Source organism: Genypterus blacodes, unplaced genomic scaffold (assembly GCF_046128005.1).
Source record: "Genypterus blacodes isolate CSIRO-AG114 ecotype Tasmania unplaced genomic scaffold, CSIRO-AGI_Gbla_v1 ptg000005l_1, whole genome shotgun sequence".
Taxonomy (NCBI): domain Eukaryota; kingdom Metazoa; phylum Chordata; class Actinopteri; order Ophidiiformes; family Ophidiidae; genus Genypterus; species Genypterus blacodes.
The window spans coordinates 1,846,072-1,869,963 of record NW_027466819.1 but is presented as its reverse complement, the minus strand read 5'-3'; the positions used below and the strand labels follow the sequence as shown (position 1 = coordinate 1,869,963).

Genomic DNA, 23,892 nt, shown 5'->3' with positions numbered 1-23,892 from the left:
CAATCAGAGGGACTCTCTCATGTTTTGCTGGGCTTTTCTCGGAGAGGACGGGCGACGAACGACTGGGATGTTTTCAAAACCAGCGATGAACGTCACACAGCCGTAGGCTACACTTAACGTCCACTATTTAGGAAATAATTGTTTACATTGCGCAATATTCATATATGGTCGAACCCGAGTGAGTCGGCGGGAACGTACAGCCCAGTGTGAAGGTAAGCGCAAAGCAAGGTTTCTGTTTGAATGGCTTAGACTGTAAGGAGGAAAATCCTAGTTAATGTTAGCCATCTGCTAAGTTCTACTGCGAGCAGGCTAACGTGAAGCTAACTTGACGTAAACTGCGTGCGAAAATGGAATGTTATGTGTTTGCGTGGGCTTGGTATAGTTCACTGCCACGTGCGTTACGCACATTTGTGTACTTTCTTTCCACCAACTAGATTTAATACATTTCTGACTTTTGCGACTCGTTTCCTTAGAACGCGGAGTATTTTAAAGCGGTTGGGAAAATGTCGGGGCGAAGCACCGTGAGCTGGGTTAGCCCCCAGTCAGCCAGCGCGCCTGTGTAGGGCTGGAGACGGGCTCGTTAGCTAGCTAGATTAGCCGCTGGGGAGGGGGGACGCTGTAAGGGCAGTAAAGGGGCTGCAGTGGGCTTTTGTCTCCGGCTGCGCTCTGCGCTCTGATCTCGTGTTGAGTATTGTCTTTTAAATCTTAATCCTGCATTTGTATTTGCATCATAAGGCCACACTAAGCACACAGCGAATTACCTAATATAGCTACGTGTAACGTTGTTTTGGGGCGTTATGTTAATTCAGCGCCTTATGTTTACTACCAATAGCTAAGTTGATAAGAAATTTTAGCGCTCAATGTATTGTGGCTCCCTATTAGAAAACAGCACGAACCAGCGACAATGACCGTGTACCGGCTGGCGGTGTCTGCAGGGACTTACCGAAGGCCACCATTTATGTACATCAAAATTAATGTGTTTAAACGATAAGTATGAAATGTTTGGTGATATATAGTTTCTCTTTGCCAGTGCGTACAAGGAACTAGCGTAGCTTGATTAACCAGGAGCTTGCGCCTCCCAGCCACAGTGTGTGTGTGTGTGTGTGACATCTTGGGGGTGTGTTGCCTTATACAAAAGCTGCCTGTCTTTAGATGGCAGTGCGTGCAACGACCGCTCCGAAGCTGCGAAACGTCAGGCTAGAATCCAGGACTTTGTAAGACAAAGTGCAATACTATTTAGCATACTTATCTCTTAAAACATTAATATAGCTAATCACCAAGGAAGTGTTAACCCGTTCTTGGTTTATAAACCGTTTGCTACACGTTGTTCTTCGAGCAGCTGTTCGTGATGTTCGTGTTAGTCGACGTATTATCCGTTGCTGGTGGGATCTAGCACAGTGTTGTGTGTTCATTTGGACCGAACCCAAACCTTTAACGAACAATATAATCAAAGAGAGGAGAACAGAAGGCCTAAGCATGAACGTCAATGACGAGGATCAGGAGACAGAGAGCTGGAGTTACCGATCTAATCTCATGGTTTCTATGCTCACAAAACGTTTTTCGAATCTCAGCATAGCATTGTTAAATTGTATTATTTTATCACAAGGTATAATATTAGCTCAAAAAAAAAAATCTTGTGTAATAATTGAGAACAACAATGTAATTCAAAAGTAAAAAAAGATAACGTCTCTTTATCACTAAATAAGTATTTATTAATCAAGAAAATGTTTTGGTGTTGACATAACAACATTTGTAAACGTTTGTAAAATTTTAATAATACTGCTGGTAACCTCAGCCACTATGGGCAGAGTAATGCTTGCCACAGTTACCAATATGTGTCTGTTACCTAGTGTTAAATACTTCCCATACTTATCGTGTGGATGAAAGTAATAACATAATGTTGACATTATTGAATTCCACTTTGTAGCTTCAACTTGTCTAATTAGTCATTACATTTTCTCTTAGGAGGTTTTCTATAGGGCACTTTAAAATGTTCTAATGTAGGATTGTCACACGGCGTGCCAAGAATGATTTGAGGTTTGACAGGTTTTCATTGCAGTCTACATTCAAACTGTAACTGCATCTTGGTGCTTATTATCACTACTAAACCTGATTGGAAGAACTAATTGATTAAATAACCTGCTGTGGTGTAATGTGTTTGTAAATCCCTTTGCACTCCTGGTACTCTGTGGCATGCCAGGCACGGACGGTCCTCCTCCAAGGAATAGGTTAAGGTTGGACATTTAGCTGTTAAACACATCACCCACATTTCAGTCATTTAGAGAGAAAATAAAGTTTCGCTTTACTGTCATGACTGCGTATTAACGGCTTACCCTCTAGACTTGGTGCATCCACTTTCAGGCGCGACGATGTAGCACAGGTGGCCTGTAGAGACATGCTCACCCGATCCTCCAGCTCTGAAATGTACTGGGGTCATGTATTGTTAAGAGGGTTTGGCCATGACCAACCTCCTTGTAACACACGGAAGTCTAAACAGCAATGAATGCTGGTACATCATCCAGTGTAATTCAAAGGTTAAAAGTTGGAACAAAATTAGAAATAGATTATTGGGGTCTGTCTGCTTGTAACTCTCTGGTCCTCCTCTGTCTCTTGTCACTGCACTCTCAAGCACTGCCCGGTTGAGAGTGGCCACCAACACACATCCCTACTACAAAACGGAACCAAAAATTTGGCCCCTAGGCTGGATGAAGTCAGATGTTTGGCCTTTGAGTGGAATGGAGAAGGGTGCAGGCAGCCAGCCTGGCATGGTGAGCCATCATCCAGCCAAAGGTTATGGAGAAAAACCCTTTTGAGACACAGTATGCGTGGCAACTGTTCCTTCCTTCAATTTAGGACTCGTGTCGTCGTGGAATGTTTACAATAAACGAGAGAATCTGGCACTGTGGATTGTTTTGACACTGGACTTGAAGGGATTTTCTTTTTTCTTTTCTTTCTTCGAACTAGTTATACTCAGCATGACTACGCTAAGAAATAAACCAGGCCAGTCTAGAAGACACACCCAAGGCCTGGAGAGGAGTCGTGCCCAGGTGGCTTTAACCTTTCTTAAGGACTAAATCAATTAAAGCTGTCCACCTTTCGCTCCTCTGTTTTTATTGTTAAAAGGCTTCCAGTTAACTTTGTTAACTGATGCCTAGAAAGTCCTGTGTTATTGTTCATGCTGTAGAACTATAGTATATATGTTGCTCAGTTATTATTATTATATTATCTTGGCAGTCTACATATGCAGAGCCTACGGGTGTTGCTTCACTGCAGCCTGTCTGCACACAGAGGAAAACATTTTCCAGATATTGAATCCCAGATGATGGAGAGCCCAGCATGCCGTGATCACAATTTTGCAGAATCAAGTGTGCATCCATTAACTAATGAAGTTCAACCAAATGCTTGTACGAGCTGAGAGAGGATGATCGATGGTGTGGAAACATGATGCAGAAACATGTAAAGAAATACAGCTACTTTAAATGTAAAACAAGCTGTTTTGATATGAGCACATGGATCGTTATAACACTACTTTACAAGCTATTTACAGTCACACATTTTCTAAGTGATCTAGAGCCTCCTAAGATGTGTTTTCTAGGTAAACAAGTCACACACAGACCATACCATGGTTACTGTAGCCTATCCAGCCAGACTAACCGTAAGCCTCTTAGTAGTTAGAGAACAGGCTTTTGACAAAGGTACTGTAAAGCAAGAACAATTATATAAGGCTTACAAAGAGAACACTGCTGTAGTAGATGTGTATTACAGTGATGGGATTGATATTTCCTAGGAGACTAGAAGGAAAGGAAGAAATAACATAGCTAGCCTTCCTATATGTGGTTTTTGTATCCACCGTGATGCAGGTTTGATCATTTAACATTTATATGTTGCATAGCGACACAGGGTAATACATGTTCATCCATCTCTGCACCATTTTATTCCAGCATATTAAGTATACCTACGCAATTCAACAAAGCTCAAGGTGGGGGTGGGTGTTACGCTCAGAAAGGGTGACAGGAAACAAATGCAAAGCGTTCTCTGATATGGCAAACGACGTGATGGTCCACTTTTCATAAACACAAATCAAACTATATAGTCGTGGACTCAAATAAACGATATCCGGTGTGAGCGTGGACTCAGTGAATGTCGGGCCTTTGATGTGAATCACAAGAGTGATACACAGTGTTGCTCTCAAAGATGGGGCCTTTGTTCTCCAAACCTTCCCCATGAGAGGCTTAGCGTAACCGGCCCTGATACGTTTGGACTGATATTATGACTTGGGATTCTGATCTTTGTCGTTTTTTGTTGGTTCATTCATAACTTTGTTGTTATACTCAGCATCTCATTAACAACACCAGCCCCGTCTTAATTATAGCCCTGCTGAAGTCACAGAATTAGATGCATTTACTCAACAATACTACCACTTCAGTTCCTCTTTTTTTTGTTTTGAGTGGTATCGTGGTCTGTGTCTTCAGGGGAAACCCCCCAAAACATTCTCGGTTGTTATTTTACCCTTCTCTTTCATCAGGGTTAGGGTAAGTAAGGGAGGACCGGTGTTTCCTGCAGATCAGTCTAATTTCTTTCAATGATCTTTGAGGCCGGTGTGTTTAACTTTGAGGTGTTTTGGTTTGGCCGTGTAGATCAGCCTAGAAATCAAGGCAGCATATAGTAGATGCTTCCTGAGAAATCCACACAGAACTTGTTAAATCTGCCCTGTGTCACTTTCCCCAGAGGTTCATACAGTTGGTCAAATTTGGTGTGTTGCAGTTTAAACTAGATTATGAACTCTGTGGTGCTGGTCATGATATGAAGTGGCTGTAGCCGGGCCCAGGCTTATCTGCAGTTGGCTCCATCAGCCTAGTATCTGTGTCTTTGGGAGGCCCAGCAGCAAGTGTGTGTGTGTGTGTGTGTCTGTACGTACGTGCGTGGTTGCGCCTCCGGAGGGTGGAGCCTCCTGATTACACAACATGTGCTAGCCTCGCCAGCAGCCGAGTGTGTGCAGAGAGCGTTGTTTTTGTTTGGTACGTTGAGTGCAGTGTCTCTGTGTGTAACGGCTGCTGGTCAAACCAATGTTGTCTTTATAACAAAGTGCCTTTTAAAAGTGGGATTCTTGTGCCTGTGGACAGTGTGACTGCTGTTTTGTAACATACTAGGTTTTTAATTATTAATCGGCCCTTGAAAAGTTTTATGAATGAGTGACTAGGGAGATATGAATGTGCATTGATAGTTTAGAGGGCTAAATACTGTATAGTTTGACCATGGGGCCTTGGTTTGCATTGTTTTCTTAGCTGCGTTAATTTTACTAATGCCAAAGTAGCAGTTATGTCCTGTTTACTTTGGCTGTTAACCACGTGTTTGTACAGAACTGAAGTTGAAGAGATTCATTAGAGCTCTGAGATTTGTTTGTACATGTAAACCTATTATACACGCAGCATCTATTGGCTCTTATTCATTTGATTAATGGTTATTTATTATAGATGTGTGACATTGTATCTATTTAGATATTACATTATACCAGAATGAACCAGTACGAGTCATTAAAGGTCAAATGTCAAATCTTGTTCATGTAGGAGGCTTCTGTGGTATAGTTGTTTTGATTAGATAAAGTTTACATTGTGTTCATACATTTAATGCACAGCTTTCCTGGAATGTCGTGTCGTTTATAAATGTAAGCCCTCTAAAATATATCATAATGAATGAAATCCAAGTTGTATGGTTTCTAAGTGCGGGCAGCAGGAAGGTACAGACCGGACACAGCCATCGCTAATGGACAACGTTCCCTCTAACGCAGACGCTCCTCTCTTGTTGATGGTAACGCAGAGATGCTGTTTACATGGCCTCACATTTTAAATGGAATACTATAGCATTACAAATTATTAATGTGTATATATGTAGGCTTCTGGGAGAACTAGTGCTGAAATGTATTGACCTCTGAACTATTAGCATGTCTGAAAATGGTGGTTGTACTTTTCGTAGCTGATGACTGATCAAAGAGTGTTAACTGAGTAGTACGATACTGAATCAACCTCTTGGAAACAGGCACTGCTAAGCTGTAGTTCTGCCACAATATGGGCATCACGCCCTTGATTGGATCGACATCTCATCAGGCCTAATAGGATGTGACAGGTGTAGACAGTCCTATCTTTAATGTCTTAGTGAAAAACCAGTAGGTGGGATATGTTGTGCGTGCTATCATGTAAGGCCCTGGTATTTGCTCTTACTTGCTTTATAATAACGTAACACAGGCGGCCGCTGTTCCACTACGTCAGTGGTTCTCAACCTAATGAGGATTTACAACTCTCTAGCCGTGTGTGGGCTCAGTAGTTGAAGACCTGTGTGTGTGTGTGTGTGTGTGTGGTGATTTGCTGCAAACGTCTTAATGGATTGACAGAGGGATGTTGCCTGGAGTCTGAGCACATGTACGTCATTCCTGGTGCGGACGTGGCAGTGAGAGCACAGACGATTGCGGCCCAGGCTGCAATGTCGCACACCGCTCGACACTTGAAACAATGCTGGCGGCTCCTCTGTGAAGCAAAGGTTGGCCGGCCGTCTGCGCCGTATTATTCTGCAGCCAGTCAACACGCTCTGCTCCAGGTCGGTGCCCACCACTGGTACACAAACCCGTGCTTTCTACTGCCAGGCCTCCAGCGCCCCTCAAACTTAATCTCAACGCCTACTGGGAGGGCGGCACCACCCCCATTCACGTCTCTATGGGCTTCAGGACAGCTCTCATCTTGATTTCTGTTGAGCTCTAAATAGGTGATTACTTGAGGGAGGTACATTTAAATGATACCCTAACATGACCACCCTGTGTGTGTGTGTGTGTGTGTGTGTGTGTGTGTGTGTGTGTGTGTGTGTGTGTTGTCGGGGTATTCTTTGTTGACATTGGTATTTCTCTACAGAAGTTCAATAGACAGAGCAGCATGTTTGTCATTTCTTACATTGCCAAGCTCTAGAAATGTATTCGTTTTGAAAAGGGTTTCACTTTACACTTCCGCTGAAGTTTCCCTGCCACACCGAGTCTCTGGTCTAGTCATGTGAGCTCGTGCTGTTGTGGAAATCTGAGCACTGCGTGTAGAACTCGACCCACGCCTAGGCCCTGACCTTTGCTCTAACCCTCTGCTCCGCCCTCCCCTCTTAACCCATAAGCGGCAGCAAAAGGTTCATTGTTCTCGTCCGCTGCTTGGGTTTCTGAACATTAACCTACATTCAGCAGCAGTACGCTTCTCAAGGCTCTCGCTGGCCTTCTCTCAGACCAGTTTAATGGGCGTGTATCAGTGTTTCCTGGACTCCAGGCTTATTCTCCTGCCAGTCAAGTTAACCCTATTTGTGTTTCACGAGCACAAACCTGGTTTTAGACCTGTGCTAGCCTTATTCCGGTGTCATGGGAGCTTTGAAGTGATGCATCGAGCCGAGAAACAGTTGAAAACTGAATCTCACCTAAGAAAACACATTCAGCACACACATTTTATATTCTTTGTTTTGTAGGCTTGTGCTTTGATGCGCTTGTGTTCTTTATAGTTACAAAGGGCTGTGACTGTATCCCACTTTAGTTTTTTCATTTATCAATGTCAAAAACAGTTACAAATGACATCACAATATTAGAATAGATTAAATAGTCTTTTTAATTTACAGCCTAAAATGGAATAAAGTAAGGAAGTCTTTAGTCTCCGTCTGTCAGCTAAATGAATTTGGACTTCATTCATCTTCTGTTATCATCTAATCTATACATGCGTGTCTAGTATTGTATATGTGTTGTTGCAGGCAGATGAATGTGTCTGTGAAGCAGACGTGTGTGTGTGTGTGTGTGTGTGTGTGTGTGTGTGTGTGTGTGTGTGTGTGTGTGTGTGTGTGTGTGTGTGTGTGTGTGTGTGTGTGTGTGTGTGTGTGTGTGTGTGTGTGTGTGTGTGTGTGTGTGTGTGTGTGTGTGTGTGTGTGTGTGTGTGTGTGTGTGTGTGTGTGTGTGTGTGTGTGTGTGTGTGTGACGGCTCGATCTCCTCCGGGCATTGTTGCCTCCTCTGCCCGTCTCCTCCAGTCTCGGTAATCAGGCCTTTGCGCCAGGCTTTGTGCTGCTTCTCATTAGGGGGTCGGCGAAGGAGGAGGAGACGAAGGCCGGGAGTGGAAGCGCGGCTGAAAGAGACCTCCCCCCATCATTTAGTCTGACGGCATATGACACCACAGCCATGTGACCTTCTGTTTACCGTCGCAGCCAGCGTAGTGTGTCTCCTTGAGCGCGTCGCAGGATTTGCTCCCTCCCATTGTGGGGAAAAGCCGATTGCACTTAACTGTAGATTGTAGATATTCCTGATAATAATCTGCTTCTGGTAATTCTTGCTGCCGTTGTATTACATTATAGAGACGACAATGAATGTTTAAGATGCCGCCAAAGGGAAGACCAGGGGGAAAGTCACATACAGTTTCCCCGTAGTGAGTGTGTGAACATAAAGCAGTGCACTTTGTGACGCTGTAGTGGAGTCGTCACGGTGGTGATGGTGGCAGCGTACTCTGCTGCACGCCGTGTGTCAGCCTCCTTGCTATTCTTAGCCCTCTGCTCTCCCTGTCCCATCCTGCAGTCAGTGGATCAGGTTACTGTACTGTGTGTGTGTGCTCTTCATCTATCCCAGATACGCCACCACGCAGCCGCTGCCTCCCCGAGACACATCGCCACACACGTCTTCTTACGCCACACCCACCCGGCACTCGCACAAGGACACGCACTGTAATGCCCGTCGTCCTGCCAGGGCCGACATGCATTCGCACTACAGGGAAATGCTTGTTATTGTTGTCAGTCAGGAACCAGCAGAGTTGCAGCACAGGAACACAGAGTTATAAATAAAGCCAGGGGACGTCTGCAGAGTGGAGTGAGGATCGTACCATGTTAGATTGGTCAGTGCAGCGCAGATTCAAATCTAATAAGTGCACGCTTTCATTCAAGCCCTGGCTAGAGTGTTGATTTTATACTTGTTAGTCACAAGCTGATGTTTTGTTGTGCTGGAGATGTTAATCTGCAAACTGAGTTGACCTCACTTCATTCCGATTCTGATTTGTGATGGCCTGTTCCTTGGAGTTGAGTGGGTTTGCTCCGTGCTGTCACGATCTCAAGTGTTTTCGCAGCAAAAGACCCAATGCCAAACTAATCTGGGCTTTAGTCTCTGGTCTGTAGTAGTCATCAAGGGAGGGTTTGATCTACACTTGAAACAGCCCAAGGTTAATGGCCGTGCTGGAAGGGGCTTATGCAGCCCTGAACTGCAGTGAATGCCAATGCCAAACTGGCGAGTGCCCAAATACCTCTGTAATTATAGTCACACCCTCCTCGCCTTGTCTCCGGACCAGATTGGAGTCCTGTCAGCGTTTGTTTTCTGCTCCCGTCGCTGGCTATTCCGCTTTAATACCCGATACGCTAGCCTCTTTACCCCAGTGTGTTCGCTTTGGGCCGCTCAGCTGTATGAATAACAATGCTGCACGCCGGCTATCTGCTGACTAATGCTGGACCTCTCGCTGGCCTTCGCTTTAGCAGCACGGCCGTGTATTGAAAAATGATTCCCGTGAGCACAGTAGGTGCACACTGGGCCTCGTCTGTGCTGGTAAACGCTGGTGTAAAGCCGTCCCCATTAGGAGGCCATGGGATTCTGTCTTTCTCTGAGTATACATGAGTCACTGCTAGCGAGGGAAAGCACCCACGATGAGGAAGCGGCTATAAACCAACTGCTCCACTCAAAATCTTCTCCAAATTCCGTCTAAATAAAACAAAGCCTGATTGGACTGTAAGCCGAAGCTGGAGTCGATTTTTGATTTCAACATGGGAGCATAATGGCTTCTATCAAAGAGGTGAACACAGACTGATACTCTTAACGCTCAGCAGGCTCTCAGGCTCTCATCCCCTCTAGACTCACTTTGTTTTTGCTTCTCATTATTCATAATATCAAATTGTTTTCCCAAAATAAAGCCAACCACTGCAATTTCCTGCTGGGTTCTTAAATGCTTAAACTTGTGGTATTCACATAAAGCCGTGGCTCAATTGTTCCAGGTGAAAGTGACGTGGACGACCTGTCAGGACGTGAAATCTGTCAGCTGCTATCTTGAGCTATATTTAGAGGCCTGGAGTCTATTCTACTGTCATGGCTGTTACATTTATGTTTTATACATATGGAAATATTGTGTTAAACATTCAGAGTGAAACCATAGGACACACACACACACACACACACACACACACACACACACACACACACACACACACACACACACACACACACACACACACACACACACACACACACACACACACACACACACACACCTCTTGTCCCGTCCCGTCAGGTTTGGCCCCATGTACTGGCCCAGAGGAGAAACAAAAGCTTTAGAGGAAACAAGCTGCTGATTGGAAGGAATCCACGGAATCCTTGGGAAAATGTGTGAAGAAAAGTGGTTGAGGAACGCCACAGCGAGGTGGTTTGACCTGTGCACCAGTGTTATACTCATGAATGAGAGGTGGTGCGGAGCTAAGAATGGCAATCGTGTTCATTCATTGCTTCCTTAATCATTGACTTCTTTACTCTCTACTCTAAAACCTATCGATGTCATTCAAAGCTAACTGAGGTCCCAAACATCTGGACCGGCCCAACAGCTTATCAGGCTCTTGCTTCTTTAATCTAAACTAATCTATTTTCAGGCCAACATGTGGGCTCTGTCACATTCAGTGGAATACTGTTTATGCATCAGTGTGTGTGTTTAAAATAGTGAAAGTTCAATGGAAGTGTGTGGGCAGAGACTTGTGACTGAAAAGGTGGAACCTCATGAAGGAAAGAGAAGTCTTATACATTCTATAACACCCCCACACACACCCCCCTCCCCTTTACTATTCTACATATGTTACTACCTTAATCACGTCACACAAACCACATCAGAGGAGGACGCGGCCGCACTGTTGAGTCGGCTTTTACGCAACAAGCGGCAGGGGACGCTTTCGCCTCAGATGCAGAGAGCACCTTCAGACCTAACAGTGTGATTCACGCTGCTTTGACGGAATGGGAAATTTAGATTTAAAAATCCCCCGTCATTGATTCACTCAGTCTGCATTCTGTGGCATTTCTGCTCTGGTCGCTGTTTCCCTCTAAGAATTTGGTTTGTCCCTTTGCTCCGTGAGGCAGATTTGTGTTGAAACTCCTTCTTGTAAACAGCTTTTTGTGAAGCGGTGCCATTAAATCTGTGTTTAAACATGTCCCCTGGTTTGGTGCCGACATTGCCTGTTTGGATTTGGTCAAGAGAGGCTCTCAGCCAGTCAGCACTGAGACGGTGACGTGGCAGAATCCTTCTTCTCATTGATGCCATTTTCTCTCTCTCTCTCTCTCTCCCCCCCTCTCTCCACAGGTGCATGATGAACTCAATGTGCTGTAGCTGTCACAGCTAGTCAGGTGCCGCACCATGGCCAAACCTGGGAGCGACAGAGATGGAGCCATGGTGGATAAGCAGGCAGGGAAGAAGGTCAGTGGACAACGCTGTAATGTGTGTTTGTGTGTGTGTATGCATGACTGTAAGGTGTAATAAAGAGGGAGAACAGTAAAAGACTCGGCTGATGAGTCAGTTATGGTAGCGTGGGTAAATGTGTGCAAGTTGTTTCTTCTCTCCTCACTTTGCACACACGTTCACCTGTTCACCGTCTGTGCAAACGCCTGCGAAAGGAAACTTAAGAGCTGCAAGCACAGAAACACTCATTACACACTTAGAGCAGCACTAACGCTGTAGATTCAGATACACGAGTCGGCCTGAGTGCTGCGGCGGGCCGCATCTAACCTCCAGAGCAGCGCCGCCGGTCGCTCTCAGCGCCTGTTTGCCGGTGTTGACAACCAGATGCGTACACGGACGCCATATCAGCTGAATGTTGTAATTCGATCAGATTTGACTTGTCGGTAAGCTTTGATGTATATTGTGACGTTTGGATGGGAAAGTACTCAAGTGAATCACTGTCTAAAGAGGAAGTACTGAGGGGTTTGAGTCGTTCCTCCCTGATGTTTAACCAAACAGCACAGTTAATAATAATTCTGCTGCAATTATATCATTTTAAAGGTGGAAATGCTTCACATCCTGTCTCCCTGCCGTCTCTCCCGCTCTTAAACGCCGCCTGACACTTAATCTCTGCGAGGCTCCGCTTCACTGAGGATGGAGGGGAGCGCCACACTGCAGATATTTCCCCACCTGCCAGAAACGTGTTTAACTGCACCACAGCCGCCGCTCGCCCAGGAACTTCCAGCGAACGAGCCTAATCTGCAGATCAGACTGCAATCTGGGACCTGACTGAAATCAGGAGCCATTATGAGACTGCAGATACGACGACGGCGGCGCTGTCTAAGGCCTGCAGGTGGTGTCGCTTACAGCACGGCCAGCTCCAGGCCCAGATTGGTGTAATTTTTCCCCCGGAGCTGTACGTCCTGTTCAGCCCATTCAGCTCCGTCCCACCGTGCGGCCGCAGCTTCATGTTAAACTCCATTCAGTGGAAAACCAAAACGGAACATCAGAAGCAAACAAGCAGTTATAAGCGGGGATCATTTAAATCTGTTTGAAGTATTTTGTAGTTTACCAGACGTCCATCTCTTGCTGTTTTCTAGTCTCTATATTTGTGCGAGTCATTCAGGAAAGCCTGCTGCCTGAAAGACCCAAACAATCTGTCCCAGAGACACAACACAGTCTGCAACATAATCACCTGCCCTGGGTTCTGCTGGTGTCATGTTTAAGCCAGCGTGTCTCAGCTGAAACGAAACTCCGGTCCTGAACCTCAGCCCTGTTCCAGTCACGCTGCTCATGCTAAGTTACAGAGTGTGGAAGTCTGTTCATCACTGTGGTCGTGTTCTTTCCACCAATACTGTAAATACACAGGAAGTGCTGCGTCTGATTTTGTTTGATTTCCTCTGACCCTCCGCAGAGCAAAGACAAGTTATCCCCATTCACCAAAACTCCGAAGTTGGATCGGAGTGAATTGCTGGGGAAGGAAGGGAAAGCCAAGTCTTCCATGAAACGCAAGCTCTCCTTCACCGCCAGTCCGCCCCGGACGGAGGAGCGAGACTCGGACACTGGTAAGCCCCGCCGCCGCTGCCCCTCCTCCTCCTCCTCCTCCAGCCATGCTGCTGGCTCCGTGCCATGTCCTCACATCGCCTCCTGGTGGCCAGTTGTTGTAGTTGACCTCAGTACAAATGTAACTACGTTGTGGAGCACAGTGGGCCGTTGTTCGCCCTCTTGTCCCTGACTTGTTGTTCCATTGTTGTCCATGCAGATGTTAGAAACTGTGCAATGCTGTCGGCTCTGTTCAGCGTTGTACCGGCCTCTCTTCTGTCTCACTCTGGAGCAGCAGGAGCATAATGGGGTTTGTCTCAACTGGCTTTCTGTGACGCAGCACGGGGCGACTGAACTTCATGTTGGAGACACTGAGCTTGAGCCTTAATCTAACATCTTCTTGTGTAAATAAATATGTTGTGGTATCATTTAGGTAAAGCTTAAGTGTGTGTGTTTAGACCAAACTCGGGGTCTGAAAATAGGCTGGTGCTTGGTGAAGCCATAATTACAGTAACTGAAGTATAGTAATGGATTTAAAGTGACTGCGTTTGGTCCTGCAGATTCTCCTTCATCTGCTCTGTAGATCTCAACATAATGATTTTCATTGTGTGGTCCTCCTGCGAGAGTCTAACCGGCTCAAACCCTCAATTTTCATTTGACTGAGTACGTTCTCTGCTGCAGAAGTTATAAATCCACACCAGCGTTTGCCTTCCAGCAGACTTTTTCCCAGAGCTTCCCAAATTGAGTGTTGAGCAGATGTAGGAAGGAGGTGACGTACTGCCGCTGCTGATCACCTCCTCTCTCCTTTCATGTCTCCTGTGTCGCCATGACTCATCTGTGCGTGGATTGCAAATCTGCCTCTGCTCCTGTGTATACCAGTACATGTGAGATGAGGCGGGTGAGAGAGTGAGCGTTAATGCAGTGCTTTCCCCCCTCACCCACCCACCCCTCCTTGCTCCCCCTCCCTCCCTCCCTCCCTTCCTCCCTCCCCATCCTCTCTGCTTTGCACTGTAGATGACTCAGACCCAGGCCAGTCGACTGAGCCCTGGGGAGAGAGATTAGTGCCTCCCTGCAGGATATACGCAGGTAATCGCTGCGGCTCCATCCTCCAGCCCCCGTTGTTCTCTTAACAAGTCACGTCACCCCTCCTTGCGCTGCTATGCTGCTGTACACGCACATACACACATGCACGCGTGTGTGTTTTTTTCGCCCTGCATATGCCCCGTTACAGTTCACGCATGTTTTTGTTTAGTAACAGAGAGAGAGACGGGGGCCCGGAGAAGTGCTGATAGCACTCGGCCGCTGCGCTCTTTATTTCTCCTCTCCTTCAAACCTCACGCTTGTCATCTGTTTCTCCGTGCTCAACAGATACAAGAGGAGGAGGACAAAACATCACTGAGACAATGATTTGACTGTAAGAACTTGCATTGTGCTTTGTTGTTGTCCCTTCTAAACCTTGTGTTCCTTGTGTTTGTCGCAGATAAAGATGTGCCGGATAAGAAAAAGGTGAAAAAAGAGGCCGGTGGCAAGAAGTCTCAGGCTCCCAACCTTTTATTTGGGTATCCTCTGTCAGAGCGCAAACAGATGGCTCTCCTCATGCAGATGACAGCCAACAGTCCAGGTTTGTGCTCCTGCCCTCTCACCTTACCACTTCCTCAAGATGGCTGCTGCTATCCTTTCCCTAAGCCATGAGTCATGCTGAGCAGAGTCTTAACCAGCGCAGGAGCCCAAGGTTGTTTGAGAGCCCAACAAAGCCTAATATTTAATGTAGCTGCTTACTGGAAGGGAAACTGATCTGGTTTGGTGACTGAAGCTTTGTTCTCCGAAATAAATACAGCGTAACACAACTTTAAGTTAATGCATCCATGCTGTAACCTTAGAGACCGGCCCGTACACTGTAGCTGCTTATTATTATGATGCTAGACATGAAAGGTAATTACTAACGAGGCTAATTACATTCCCAGCAAAGTCGCCCAACCGTGATGTCTCCTGTTCTGTATTTGCCTGAGAAATCCCGTGTCAATGTTGTTCCATCGTAAACCCTGGCAGGTTTACCAGGAACCTGTAAAACCTGTCTCACTGCGCCCGTCTCTCAACTGCCTAACCTGTTGCCTGGTTTAGTGCCTCGCTCGTCAGGGCAAGTCGCCGCTTGGGTTAATGGAGAAATGGAGTTTGAACTTCCCACTTGCTTCTCCTCCCAGACTCTACTCCCAGCCACCCCTCTCAGACGACCCCCGTGCAGAAGAAGGTCCCCAGCAGCACCTCGTCCAGGCAGAAGGACAAGGTCAACAAGAGGAACGAGCGAGGGGAGACGCCCCTGCACATGGCCGCCATCCGGGGAGACGCCAAGCAGGTCAAAGAGCTCATAAGCTTAGGAGCAGACGTCAACGTGAAAGACTTTGCAGGTACGAGGCTCAGATCTGTGTAGGATCATTCCAAAGTTGCAGTACTTGATTAAAAATAAGTTCTATGTGAACTTTCTTTTCTTTTCTTTAGGTTGGACTCCTCTACATGAAGCCTGTAACCTTGGTTACTATGATGTGGCCAAGGTCTTGATCTCAGCAGGTGCAGAAGTGAACACTCAGGGTCTGGACGATGACACGCCGCTCCACGATGCTTCCAGTAGTGGGCATAAAGATGTAAGCATTTAAACTCCCACCACGGTATCCTGTAGTGGGACCTAAAGAAACCCTACGTGCTTAAAAGCTCAGTTTAACAGTGACGAGGAGTTCTTTTTGTCCTTAAACACAGAGAAATGTCCCCATGTGAAAGCTTCTAAATCTGTGTCATTATAGTGCAGCCATGCTTGACTATGTCATTTTCCTGGCACGAGATGTCTCTATGACGTTAGGCTGCAGCTTGTGAAGCTTCCTGGGTCTTGTTTGAGGGTCACTTGGTTACTGAACAACAAATAATAGATTGTGATCTTGTGTTTTATACAGATTGTGAAACTGCTCCTACGACACGGCGGTAGTGCCTTCCAGGCTAACAAGCGCGGGGAGCGTCCAGTGGACGTGGCCGACTCCCAGGAGCTGGAGCAGCTGCTGAAGGGAGAGATACCACTGTCGGACCAGGACGACAGCTCTTCAGGTACGTGGAGAGGTGACTGATGATGAATGTTTGTTTATGTCTACATCATGGCTGCACATAGATGGAAGTAGAGTGCTCTTCTTTCTCTGTATGGTTTGTAAATGAGTTTCCTTGCACCTTCACAGATTCTGAAGACCCACCATCTGTGAACCCGTCCAGCGTGGATGACATCATGGAGGACTCCGATACTGAAAAGGACTCGGAGGGAAAGTTGGCCTCGGGCAAAGCCTCGTCCTCTGTGCCAGGGCTGGATGAGTACGAGTTCAAGGATGAAGAGGAGGAGGAGGATCTCAGTAAAGCTCTAAATGACAGACACATTCTTCGGAGGGAACTGCGACAGCGGGAGAAGGAGGACAAAGATAGGAATCACGTCGCGGCAAAGCAGAGCGGCAAGGGGGATTCCTCCTCCAGGTCCAAGAAGCAGAAGAGCTCTCGCGTCCACTGCAGTTCAGACACTTCCAGCGACGAGACGGAGAGCCTGGTGGAGAAAAGGAATTCCCCCACCTGCTCCCAGAGCTCAGAGAGCCACAAGCTGGACTCTCGCTCTAAAAAGGAAAACGCAGAGCAGAAGGACAAAGGCAAAGTTAAGAGGAAAAACAAAAGCCAGAATAAAAACAAGGAAAACCAAGAGGACGGGAAGGAGAACAGCAAAGCCCTGGTCTTCTCCGTAGCAACCGTGTCCGAAACCACAGATAAGAGTCGCGATGAAGACTCCTTCAAGATGTCCTTCAGTCCTAAAGACGACTCGTCCGTCCACCTCTTCCACCTGTCATCCATCAAATCCCCCAAGCTGAACCACAGCCTGGCAGACAAGCAGACGACGACGCCGCTGAAGCAAGAAAACACCAAGATGTGCGTTTCCATCAGCGACGGCTCGTGTCCGGTCGACGGGGTCAAATACAACCACTACACCGACGGAGACTACTGCACCGAGGCCTCCAGCACCAAGGGCTGCAAGCACAAGGAGAAGAGCAAACATCAGCAGAAAGATGCGTGCGTAGACGGAGACGACGGCGGCTCCAGCCCCTACAAAGAAGGCAACGTAGGAAACAGCTTGGACGGCGCTGAGGGGGCCGTACGGAAGACTGACACGGATGGGAAAGTAGTGAAGAAGCATAAACTCAAACACAAGGAGAAAGACAAACACAGGAGGGAATATGAGGCGGAGCGCAGTCGCCACAGGCAGAAGGAGCCCAGGAAAGACGGCCACAGGAATTTGGAGTTTGACAGGGAGTTCTGGAAAGAGAACTTTTTCAAAAGTGACGAGACCGACGAACCTCTGTCGGTGAAGAAAGAGAGCGAGGACAATAGCACAGTTCAGAAGAGCTCAGACGGCTCCCCTGTCAAGGATGAGAGGAGCACAAAGGAGAAACACTCCAGCAGCAAAGAGAAGAGGCAGCGAGAGGAGCGGGAGAAGGACAAGGCGCTGAAGAAAGAGCGGAAGGAGGCCGCCGCCGCCGTTAAAGAGGAGAAGGGAAAGGATATAAAGCCGAGTGAGCGTGACGAGAGGCTAGAATGCCACGGCTCAGGGCGGATTCCTGAGGAGTCACTGCAGAGCAACGCCATGAAAGAGGAGGCGGAGGAGAAACCTGTGAGCGCCATCGCAGCTGATCAAGAACAGCTGGAGCCGTACGAGAGAGGTGCCAGGGAGAAAGCCGACAACAAGAGGCTCCCGGGAAAGGAAAAGGAGTCGGACAAAGTGGAGAAGCGGCACCCCGATAAGGAAAAGAAGGTGAAGACGGAGCACTCTGACAAAGCTGAAGCACAGAACTCAGTGGAGCGTTGGAAGGAGAAGGAGAGAGCCGGGGCCGTTTCCTCCCATTCACCTGGAGAGAGGAACCACAAAGAGAGCGACAAGGTGAAGTCCCTGTCCACGTCCAAGAAACACGAAGACGTCAGGAAGAACAAGGACAGGTTAGACAAGCGGGCAGACAGGGACAGGCAGGAGAGAGACTACAACGCCGGGGAGCACAGAGAGAAGGATCGTGCTAACGGTGATAAGAAAGGAAAGCCTCAGGAGAAGATGACGGAGCACAGCAAGTCTGATCGATCAAAGGAAAAGGACTGCGACAGGAAGAAGAGAGATAAAGGGAAAGACGGCACGCTGTCCTCCAGCTCCAATCTGAAGTTGCTCCTGGAAGAGAAGAAGAGCTACACGTCTGAAGGAGCCAAGTCCCTCTCCGCCAAATCAAAGGAGGAAGTTGTGAAGACGCCCGAGAAGGACCGGGACCGCAGAGACCGGGACAGAGACTCGGAGAGACACAAGGACAAGGACAGACACAAGGACCGATCCCAGCAGGCCAAGATCAGCAAGGCCAAACCCAGCGACGTGGACCCCGACAAGGTCAAGTCAAAGGCATCGCCGGCGACTCGGGACGCCAGACCCAAAGAGAAACGCCTCGTGAACGACGACCTGATGCAGACGAGCTTCGAGCGCATGCTCAGCCTGAAGGACCAGGAGATCGAGCAGTGGCATCGGAAGCACTTGGAGAAAATCAAGCAGAAGGAGCGAGAGAGGCTGAAGCAGCGTCCGTTAGCCGAGCCGGGGAAGTCCAAGAGCAAAGACAAGATGAAGACCGAAGCGTGTCTGAGCAAGGAGCTGCTGCGCTCCAAAAGCTCTGAAGCCTCTGACGTCCACGGCAGAGACAAACCCCTGAAGGACAGCACCAGCTCCAGAACTATGTCCCTCGATGGGAAGAACCTGCCCTCCATCAGTTCAAAGGTCATGACGGTGGTGGAGAACTGCCTGAGCAGGTCACCCAGGCCCGAGGGCGACCGGTGCGGCCTCATGTCCCGGTCCGTGTCCCTGGTGTCCGTGGCCAGCTCAGAGGACTCGTGTCAGGCCACCACACTCACACCCAGGCTCACTGAGTACGACTCAGACATCAACCTGGAAGCCTCAGACTCTCAGCCTGCATTCCTCCAGTCTTCCTTAGTCATCCAGGCCACCAGATCGCCATCTGTTCACGATAAAGATTGCAATAGTCTTCCAGATGTGCTGCAGAGTAACCGGACGCTGCCGCCCAGCCGACATGAATCTCCTTACCTCAGGGCCATTCTGGATGAGGACGCCAACTCCTCCACTGAAGGTAAAGCTGCTGAGAAGATGCCAAAACCCAGTGTGCTCACTAAAATAGGAGAGGAGACGAGCCTGAGAGAGACGAGCCTGAGAGAGACGAGCCTGAGAGAGACGAGCCTGAGAGAGACGAGCCTGAGAGAGACGAGCCTGAGAGAGACGAGTCTGAGGGAGTCGAGCCTGAGAGAGACGAGCCTGAGGGAGTCCAGCCTGAGAGAAACGGGCCTGAGAGAGACGTCAGCAGAGACAGAGGAGAGTCCCAACACTCAGAATCTCACACAGCAACTAAATGCAAAGTCAGAGGTTGAACCTGTAGCAGAGAAAGAAGAGATTGCCCCTGGCACTTTGACGCCGCAAATCCTAAACAGAGAACTTCCCGTGAAGAGCTCAACCCTTCCACAGTCCAGCCTCTCCCAGAGCGCCGCTCCTCAAACAGCCTCCAGTGAGCAGAGAACTCCATCTTCCTCTAATTCTCCCACTGTCAGAGAAGCCCAGTGCCTTGAGAGTAAACCTTCAGAGGCAGAGTGTGGTAACATGGATCTTCCCTCTGAGCCTCTGCTGTTGCCTACAGCTCCTCAGTCTGCTGAACCACCAACGTTAACGTCTACAAAACCCATGCAGCCGAGCTGCAGCCAGCAGAGTGAAGCAGTCTCACAGTCCAGTGTGGAGACGCCATCTTCTGCTACAGCACAGGACTGTGACCAGAAAGAGCCCTGTACTCTGGAGAGTGCCTCAGACAAGGCCGAACAAGGTCAAGGACCAGAGAGCCTGGAGAATGCTTCTGAAGGTTCAAGAATGGAGTTTGATGAAAGTCCTGTGCCCTCCACCAGTATGAACATTCCCCCCTCCGCTGCAGAGGAACACATGCCCAGCACGAGCAAAGCAAGCGCTGAATCCAAATTTTTCCAAGAGGACGTGGATCTAAACCAAGACTGGAAGTATTCAAAACCTCCCAGCGACGACGCAGGTCCGTGGTACGATCCTGAGATGGAGACGAAAGAAGCAGCACTCTCGGGGTCGTCCACATCTTGCACGAGTCCCGAACACAGATATGAAGAAATGGCCGACGTCTCACCGAGCACAGAGGAGCACGGTGCTGCCGACGCCTCCGTCACAGCAGAGAGCTCCTCAGCAGAAGGCACTTATGTCACAGAAGGGGCTCCCGAATCCAGAGAGGAGGACTACCCCGAGCCCATGGAGGTGACCCCCTTAGAGGAGAGGTCAGAGGCGTCCTCAGCCGGAGAGGAGCTCAGCCCCGGCAGCACTCAGCCCGCCTTTCATTCTGAGCCTTGCAGCAGCAGCACTTCAGGCGGCTCGTCTCCGCAGTCAGGAGACCGGGACTCATATTACATGGGGGCCAAATGCAAGGTTCGCTCTGCGGACGAAGACATGGACATGCACGTGCCTCATCCACGCAAGAGGAAGATGCCCAAGATGTCCACCTCTCAGGTCGCCTGCTCCACCCAACAGGACAAGGAGAGAGGCCAGCAGTCTCTCGCCGCCATCGTAGACTCGGTGAAGCTGGAGGAGATCCAGCCGTACCAGACGGAGCGGGCCAACCCTTACTACGAGTTCCTGCACATCCGCAGGAAGATCGAGGAGAAGCGCAAAGTGCTGTGCAGCGTCACGCCCCAGCCGCCGCAGTACTACGACGAATACGTGACCTTCAACGGATCCTACCTGCTGGACGGGAACCCGCTCAGCAAGCTCTGCATCCCAACGGTGAGTCTCTGGTCTTTGCTCTGCCACACCGACGTGACGCTGATCGTTACTGTAGAAACATCAGATAGATGGATCAGAGTATTGACCCGTGTGTTTGTTTAACAGATAACTCCTCCTCCATCTCTACCGGAGCAGCTGAAGGAGATGTTCAAACAGCAGGAGGTCGTCCGGATGAAGCTGAGGCTGCAGCACAGCATAGAGAGGGTACGTTCGCCTCACACTGATCTGATCCCTCCGCTCTGACTGTATTCTATCTCTGCAGCGTATTGATTGAACTCGTTTTTTTTTCTGCCTCCCCTTAGGAAAAGCTGATCGTTTCTAATGAACAGGAAGTCTTAAGAGTCCATTACCGGGCAGCCAGAACCCTTGCCAACCAGACTCTGCCTTTCAGTGCCTGTACAGTTTTACTGGATGCTGAAGTGTACAACATGCCGCAGGATGTCCAGGTCAGTGGAGTAAGAACACCTCATACCTTTACTCTCCACTGTTTGGTTTGAGCTGTAAGTTTGGTTTGTTTGTCACTACATAGGTGATGATGGTTTGGGTTTGGTGCTTTTGTTTCACAGAATGATGACGGCAAGACGTCTGTGAGAGACCGATTCAATGCCAGACAGTTCATGTCCTGGTTACAGGATGTTGACGACAAGTTTGATAAACTGAAGGTGAGACAGTTTTCCACCGTTTACTTTTTGGTTCACCTCTGTTACTTTTGTCTGTGACGCAGCTTCCAACAGTCAGTCTCCTGTTCTCCGGTCAGTCTAACTATACAGTGTGTTTGGCTTGATGTGTGTTTCCCTTCTCTCCCCTCAGACGTGTCTTCTGATGAGGCAGCAGCACGAGGCCGCAGCCCTGAACGCCGTGCAGCGCCTGGAGTGGCAGCTCAAACTGCAGGAGTTGGACCCGGCCACCTACAAGTCCACTAGTATCTTTGAGATCCCAGAGTTCTACATCCCACTCGTGGAGGTCAACGACGACTTTGACCTCACCCCTATATGAGCCGTAGGACAGACGTGCTCTGCCACAGCGCTCGCGTACGGACACGAGAGAGAGAGAGAGAGAGAAAGAGAGAGAGAGGCAGCCAGCACATTCAAGGAAAGGAAAAAAATGTGAAGCACTTAGAACGCGGAGGAACGCAAGAGAGCACTTAGACGGAACCGTTTGACTCCAGCGCTTACAGTCTAAACAGACCCGCCCCGCCGCGACCATGGGAACATTCTCGCCGGGGACAGATTGATGACGTAATATCATGTCGCTCGTACGGAGCCCGAGCCTGCAGGGGGGGAAGTGGGAGGATCCAGGCCAATAAATAAAAGCCCAGGGGCCAGAGAGCAGCGGCCGGGCTGTGCAGCGCAGCGAGCGAGCGAGCGAGAAGACGAGTGTGGACGACCCCACCTGCTCCTCCGCCTGCTCCTGCTCCTCCTGCTCCTCCTCCCCCTCCTGCTCCTCACTAAGCAGGGGCACACAACTGACAGATTTCAATTGTTTTTCAAAGTGAGTGTTCATACAATATGTACAGACTGTGCTCATAATTTTTTAACTTATTTTATACATAAAATTGTGCATTTGTAAATAATCATGTAATTATTGTTCTAAACCTGTAAAAACAAAAAATAGATATTTTGATTGTAAACTCGTTCTTTGTCTGTTTTAATGGACCAAAGTTGGTTTTTATATCGAGTGTCCTCTTTGTCCTTGATGTTCTTGTTGTTCTTGGCTTAAACCTTAAGCATGTGTTGGCTCTTATTGTTTAGTTTTCCTCTTTGTTTTGACTGTTTCTTCCTCCCTCATCTGGAGTTTGCGCCACAGCTGGTGTTTTCTGACTTAGGCAATTAAATGCTGTGCATGCATTGCGTTGTTTGTACTTTTTTCCTTAAAAAGCTGTACTGTGGACTTAATCGTGAGGTTTACTGAAGTGTTCCAGCTTTTTTCTTTTGTGCCCGTTGTGTTACGTCCCGTTTTGCGGCCTCACTCATCATGTGTTGTCCATTATTGTGTCTCGTGCACATTAAAGTCTGTTGTGGCTTCCGAGGAAAAAAAAACACTTTTACAGTTTCAATGTGAGATCACAACAAAACCTATTTTTTCAACATAATGCCTTTTGAACGATAGTTCTAAAAATGTCTATTTTAATATTTACTTGTTACATGACTTGTATATATTTGTAATATATAATTGAATAAATTTTATTTGTTGTGAAATTGAAAGTATGTGTTAGTGATTCATCCCAAATGTCCACAGTCAGTTTGGGTTTTAAACGCAGCCTTAATTTCTTCCAGCAGATGTCACTAAGCAACGCAGCACAGCCGGTCAAGTTGATGTGTTTGGAAAGAGGAAGGTGCAGCAGAGTAATGGATCTCTGCAGCCTCAGTGTGTGTGTGTGTGTTAGTTTGTCTTGGAGAGCTGAAGCAGACGGACTGAGCTGTTACAGTTTGTTTAAAGGGCACTAGAAGCTGGAGAATAAAAGCACAGTATTCAGTTTGTCATAGATGTTACAGATGGAAAACGGGGCAAACCAGCCAAGTCCAGTTTATTTATAGCTCAGCGTCTCAAAGGGCTCCAGGGTCCAAACAGCAACACACTTATTTACATAAAGACAGGGGGAAACCCTCATTATGTAGAGGGGAAAACAGAAGAGGACCTGAGGCGATGAAGATCAGGACATTTAGGGAAGTGAGGGAGTCAAAGTAACATGAGCCATTTCTACTCCTGTGAATTAGTATATTTAAAACTATTTTGGTAGTTTCAAGCTATTCTCCACTGATCAGCACTTTTCTTTTGACCTTTCCCTTTGAAGAATCTCCTTTAAACAACTTTCAAATCAGAGACAACTTCAAACCAAACATCACTTAAATCTTACATCTAAGATGCAACACTCATCCTTATTATAATGAAACAAGTTTAAAGCAGACTCACATGTTGACCTTTCTCATGTGTAAACTGACCCTCTCTCTCTTCCTCAG

General features: G+C 47.9%; 1 protein-coding gene across 5 annotated transcripts; it reads left to right on the top strand.

The window, feature by feature from the left end:
* Nucleotides 1-67: 67 nt before the first annotated feature.
* On the top strand, nucleotides 68-23,136 carry ankrd12 (ankyrin repeat domain 12). Of its 5 annotated transcripts, none has more exons than XM_076148315.1 (13): nucleotides 68-212; nucleotides 11,368-11,481; nucleotides 12,917-13,067; nucleotides 14,059-14,130; nucleotides 14,525-14,665; nucleotides 15,246-15,449; nucleotides 15,541-15,683; nucleotides 15,987-16,134; nucleotides 16,260-20,932; nucleotides 21,038-21,136; nucleotides 21,235-21,378; nucleotides 21,499-21,594; nucleotides 21,743-23,136. In XM_076148315.1, exons 2-13 carry the CDS (start codon nucleotides 11,422-11,424, stop codon nucleotides 21,926-21,928), a joined length of 6,117 nt encoding a protein of 2,038 aa, XP_076004430.1. In that variant the 5' UTR covers nucleotides 68-212; nucleotides 11,368-11,421; the 3' UTR covers nucleotides 21,929-23,136. The 5 variants fall into 5 exon arrangements, with proteins under 5 accessions (XP_076004430.1, XP_076004429.1, XP_076004434.1 ...); XM_076148314.1 differs by having other exon boundaries at nucleotides 21,235-21,387; XM_076148319.1 differs by lacking the exon at nucleotides 14,059-14,130.
* Nucleotides 23,137-23,892: the final 756 nt, after the last annotated feature.